Below are 6,000 nucleotides of genomic sequence, written 5' to 3' on the forward strand. Positions count from 1 at the left end.
TTTAAAAAAAATCCATACCCGAGGATATGTTTTTTTATTAATATTTGAGAGAGAGAGAGAAACATAGATTGGTTGCCTCCGGTTCATGCACAACCAGAGAATCGAACCCGCAACGTAGTATGTGCCCTGACTGGGAATCAAACCTGCAACCTTTTGGTGCACTGGACAGTGCTCCAACCAACTAAGCCACCCGGAAGGGGTTGTATTCTAACTTTTGAATAGTTCGGTTCTTACGTGCTCTCAGTGTAACAAAAGCCAGTTTCACAGCAAGGTCAAAGATTTCTAACTTTATCTTTCGTTAAAAGAATTCATACAAAGAATGACTGTAATATTTCAAGTTGCAAGAGTGTATAAAAAGGATGCTGATATATTAGTTGAACATTTTACATGATAAGACATCTTTGTTTCAACAGTAAAAAATGGCAATATAACCTTGCAACTTACTTAGAGAATGCTAAGGCAGTGTTACAGTAATAAATACAATAAAAGATTACAGTGAAGTAAAAAAAAAAAGGGGGGGGGTAGGAAATCAAATCCAATTCATTTCTTCAAACTAAATTTCATCATTTCAGGAAGTCAGACCTGATCTCAAATCTCAGATCTGACCCTTACTAGCTGACATATAGTACTAAGTCACTTACCTAATCTGTCTGTACATCTAAATTCTCATCTATAAAATGGAAACCACAGTACCTCATAATGGGAGAATATTAAATAAATTAACAGAGGGAAAGCACCTAGAACAGTGCCTGGCACCTAGAAAGCTCTCAGCATCTGTTAACAGCTATCAATCTGTAAGTACATTCCACAGTGGGCAGGAATCAGAAATCCAGTTATTACAGCACTGAATTTTGTATTTAATTCATTATTTGGAGGTTTTCAGAATGTTTGAGTATGAAGTTGGAAAAAACACAGTTTAAAAGGGGAAAATAATGCATCCACAAAGATACTGCACATTAAAAAAAATTATTTAGACTCTCGGAAGAAAAAAATGTGGTTGAACTGAATAATTTATTTCCTCAAAGTACAGAATATCACCAGCATGCAAAGTTAGATTTAGAGACTTCAGAGGAAACATGAATAGTGCCTTATGCAAGTTTAGTAAAACAGTGATTTCTAGCAGGTTATGTAGCTGATATGACATGTTGGACCACTTGTCTTCAGTAAAAAAAAAAAAAAAAAAAAAATCCTGGATTGTAGATTTTGCCATCTTTAGCTGCTAGCTCCATATCACTGTTTACCAAATTAACGTCTATCCTAAGATTCCAAACTTAAAAACATAAAATATATTAAAATTTAATTTAGCAATAAAAATGTAGTTCATTATATTTACACCATATTACTTATCAGTTAGTATTTAAGGTGACCTCCAAAAATATATATACACACTTTGAATAATTATAAAGGCAGTGTTTATTAAAATACAGTTCATTTTCAAAATTGAGCTATCAGCTGTTAGTGTATACATTTTTTGAGAAACCCTGTATTCTCAGAAAACAAAAAGGTATTGTATTTTATGCTTCCAACATATGACTTAGCCATTTTTAGTAATTTCCATACTAGTATACAAAACCTACGTATCTTGGGATATATTAGTACATTCATATTGAAATGACATACATTCTACATCTAAAATGGAGTTAATTCATTACCATTCTCAATATATAAACTTGGCAAAAGAAAAACCCAACAACAATAACAACAAAACTCTCACTGCACAATTTTAGGCAGATGCCCCTAGAATAAAGACTATATTTCAACATTATTCGTTTAGGAACTGCTTTGTAAAGATTTTGTGAGGTATAATGCAAGTGTTTTCATGTCTTAAATAACTTAAGGCTCTATAAGTTGTACATGTGACTATCATTTTCTAAGTCAAAGAAATAGCTAAGCATAATAGTAGTGGTTTTGATAATTAATAAATCTAACTTTCAAGTTTTTAAAAATAAACACCAGAGGGAAAAATAGAAATGAGCTTTTATAATCTTAGGGTTTAGGTTTCATGGTTCTGTTAATTCTGCATCCTGAGCTTAAGTTATTTTTTAGAAAAAATAATTCAACTGTTGCCATATCTACCCAGTTTGTATTGCAAGGTTGTGTATAATATGCTCACAGAAAATGAAGAACTGTCCCTTGTAATATGGTGGTTCTGTTAGGCAAACTAAAGTCTGAGTTAAATTATACTGAAGTTGTTTTGTTTTTAAGAGCTTTTCTATCAATTTAATGAACCAGGTTCCTTTTTTCATAAATTTAACATTTCTCCACAATAGTTTATTTTTTATTGGTCTTTATTTCCCATCTTTTCTGCCAATCCCACTGGACAAGCAACTTAGTTTACTTTTGCTTTACTTTTATAACTCACAACAATGAATCCTATAAAAGTTTAAACTTTTTTCATTATAGAAACTATTTTTCCACCAATACAGATCATTTGAGGTTTTCTTAAACCTAATTAACTAAATAAAACAGCAATTTCATTACACATATTTGTTCAAATTTCCCCTCAGGAAACTATGGGACAGGACACCCATTCTTTTTATTCACCTTCAAATTAAGCAACTTTGTTCACACACACACACACACACACACCAAAAACCTGGGGTTGATAGGAAAGACAGAGGGCATTTTTTTAGCAGGCTTAAGTCACTTTATGTTTCTTGTATAAAATTATGTGGTGGCTTCTTATACTCCAATAAGTTTGCAAGCAAAATCATGGGAACAAATCATAAGTTGCTGGAAAAGAATGATAAATCCTTCAAACCAGGATGTGCTACTTGCCCTGTATAGCAAGCAAACTCCCACTACAAAACAGTAAGAGTGGCATGCAATCTAAGCTAATAACACAGATTAGAATATTGTTCAACCATTAGCCGCTGCTTATATTTATTAATACTTAGCACCACAAATCTAGTAAGCAAAACTACCCATCTTGGAACCAGAGAAAATTCCACACAAACTAACTAGCAGATATTATGGACCCCTGAAATAAATGCAATCAAAATTTTGACTGCAGAGTCAACAGAAAAAATTTAATATTGGTGAGACTTAAGAACATAAATGTTGGGTTATTTTTTCCTCCTTTTACAGCAAAATGTTTTATCTTTTTGCTAAAAGTATGAAATGGAACACTTTATATACTTTACTCATTTATGAAATATGTTGATTTCCAAATATCTCCATAAAATTGGTAAACACATATATAATTGAGTCAATTGCTTATTTTCCTTCAGCCAAATCAGTCTCATTTGAAACATTTAAGTTGTTCTATAATAAATTTAAGAATCCTGTTGGACAATGACAACAGCTACTTTCCATGCTTCCTGTCATACACACCTTCTATTGCCAAAACTGTATAAGTAAGGTGAGATATTACCTGCAGAAGTTACAGAAGGATACTGAAGAGGAAACAAGAATTTATAGATTACTAGATCTAGAGTTAGCGTGTAACAACAGATGCACTACTAATACCTCAAATATTTTTTAATCTTCCTTTTGAAAATGTAAGATATTAGTTGATTTGCAGTGGCATAACTTAAAAAAGAAAAACATACAGTAAAGCCATCATGCCTATTTAAAACCTCAACAATACAATCCACTACAACACTGCACATTCAGAGAGACAGTTAAGTACAAAACAATTTTTTTACTCATTTAAAAAAATTCCCTATAACATTCAGTTAATTTCCTTTAGTTTCACAGCATATATTCAGTCAGGTCTTTGGAGGGTTAAAATTTTGTTTTTTAAGTAGTAGAGTAGCTAATGTTTTTAGTTACTGAAGCATCTTTATTCCTGAATTTGCTCACATTTATAACAAGGTAGAGGGGCCACGAATATTCAAGATTACTAACTTCTTTAATACATTACTTGGATATGTCAGTGTCTTCCTGAAAGTTTTGGATCTAAAAATCTCTTCTGAGATCTACAAAGAGAAGCCACTAAAAATCAGTTGCCATTGTGATTTGGTAGTGGCTACAGCTTCTTACTGCTCTTTCTTCACGCCCCTTGCCCAGAACAGTGGAGCTCTCCGAAGTCCCAATGCTGGACCGAAAAAGAGAAGCCAAAGGAGATATCAAACCCTCTGCGAGGCAGAAGGTGGCTCCACCGAAGCGCCCCCCGCTCCTCAGCAACTACCGTCACGTCAGGCCCCGATCCCACTGGGAGAGGATATTTAGGAAAAGAGAAATAAGCCATGCAGTCCCTTCACATAGACATCGGCCCTTCCTGCAAGGATCTCCAACCTGCCACTGGCCCGCGCCCATTCCCAGCTCTCCCTGGCGCGGCTCAGCCCCCAAAAGGGGACCCTCTCCTCCCGGTTCGCTTCTCATTCTGTTAGGGCGCCAGGGCCGCTAACAGGAAAGGAAGCGAAGCTCGAGGGGCTTCCTACAGGCCCCAAGTCCGGTCCTTCCCTTCCAAACAACATCCCGCCTAGAGCGTCCTGTCCCCCTGGGCGCAGCACTAGGGAAGAGGGCCCCAGGCCTGCCTCCCGCCGAGGCCGACAAGAAAAGGGAGGGAAAGAAGGGCGAAGATGGGGCCTGCCCTGAAGCCAAGTACCTTGTAGAAAGCGCCATTGGAGCCCCGCACTTCCACCACCAGCTCCTCCATCTTCTCGACGGCCCTGCTGGCACCTGGAGTCCGTCCTGGAGAGGTGGTCTGTGGGCGCTAAAGGCCCAGCCGCCGCCGCCGCCGCCGCCGCGCTACCGCACGCCCCCCGGCAGAGGCGCCGCCGTCACCGCTGCCGCCTGCTCTCACCGTCGGCTTACGGCCAGTCGGAGGCTGCCCCTCACCGGAAGTGAAACCGAAACGGAGCCCAACGACTGACTGAGGCCAAACGCTCCGGCCGTTCCGCGTGTAAACAGTGAAACCGCGTCACGTGATCGCTACCGCCCCTCCCCCCCCAGGGTTCGGCCCCTCATCCCCGCCCTCTCTCTGCGCGGGCCTCGGAGCGCGCGCCTGCGTACAGCGTGAAATCTGCTGCATATAACCTGAAATCTGCCTCGCGCGCGGACTTAGGGTTCCTGGACTCTGAGGAACGCGGGAAGGTGGGAAGGGCGGCGACTAGTCGTCTGGAAGGTGGAGGTCAGGCCGCCTGGGGTCTCTGGGGAACAGCTAGAGTGCTCATTCCTGTATAGAAGGGCAAATGGAGGCGTGGGAAAGGGCCTACCATAGCGATCAAGTGCATTCACTTAGAATCCTGGCGGGCTTGGTGTGGAGTTTTTTTGTTTTGTGTTGAGTTTTGTTTTTTTAAAGTGGGGCAAAGCCTGATTGAGGTGAAGGTGGAGTGTGTGTTGGGGGGGGGGGGAGGTCAAGAATAAAGGTGAATCATTAGATTGAAGAAGACTTTGAACTAGTTAAGGTGGCAACTACAATGAGAGTAATGCTGCCTCCTCCCCAAGATGTTTTGGGCTGTCCTGTTGATGATACATCCTGTGTTCTCTGAGGGGCAGTGGATTGTGACTGGACCACTGGAAATGTTAGTCCTTCCACAGACCCAGCACTGACCCATATACTTCCCTTCCCTTGATTTAGTTTCATTGTTTTACTTGACATACAAAAAAAAAAAAAAAGAAGAAGAATGTGTTAAACACTTGTTCATTTACTTGCAGCTTATTTCCCTAAAGGGTGGGGTGGGCGTATGTATAGCAGCAGCCAGGCAACCCATCTATAGGGGCCCATGCACTCCTTGCAGCTCTTCCGCCTTACCCTCCACAGAAGAACAAACCCCAACTTTCTCATTCCTACTTCTGCAGTATAATTGGATCCACCTTAACCTAGTTTTCTTTTGGAAGGCTTGTATCCAACTGAGAAGTTTATTAAGCCTCTACCATATGCCAGGCACTATGCTAAGTGCTAATGAATCATTGGTGAAGAAAAAAGGAAAGAAAAGACTATAGGCATGGAACTTGGATCCCAGAAGCATAGATGGACAGAAATCAAATGATCAGAAAAGTTAATGTGGAGTTGCAACTCTGATAAAGATAGGTACACCTGTGATAATGGAA

At 39.8% G+C, this 6,000-nt stretch overlaps 1 protein-coding gene across 12 annotated transcripts in view; it reads right to left on the minus strand.

Annotated features, from left to right (window-relative positions):
* Positions 1-4,834, minus strand: part of FMR1 (fragile X mental retardation 1) — a 42,842-nt gene extending 38,008 nt beyond the window's left edge. For 4 of the 12 annotated variants that reach the window (XM_006087759.3, XM_006087755.3, XM_006087756.3 and 1 more), the window contains exon 1: positions 4,553-4,834. In XM_006087759.3, the coding sequence (XP_006087821.1) occupies positions 4,553-4,603 (51 nt within the window). In that variant the 5' untranslated portion in view covers positions 4,604-4,834. The remainder of the gene's footprint in view (positions 1-4,552) is intronic. The other 8 variants (XM_006087753.3, XM_014454950.2, XM_014454949.2 and 5 more) reach the window with 3 other exon arrangements.
* Between the last annotated feature and the right edge of the window lie 1,166 nt (positions 4,835-6,000).

This window comes from Myotis lucifugus, unplaced genomic scaffold (genome assembly GCF_000147115.1).
Source record: "Myotis lucifugus unplaced genomic scaffold, Myoluc2.0 scaffold_40, whole genome shotgun sequence".
In the NCBI taxonomy this organism is placed as follows: Eukaryota; Metazoa; Chordata; class Mammalia; order Chiroptera; family Vespertilionidae; genus Myotis; species Myotis lucifugus.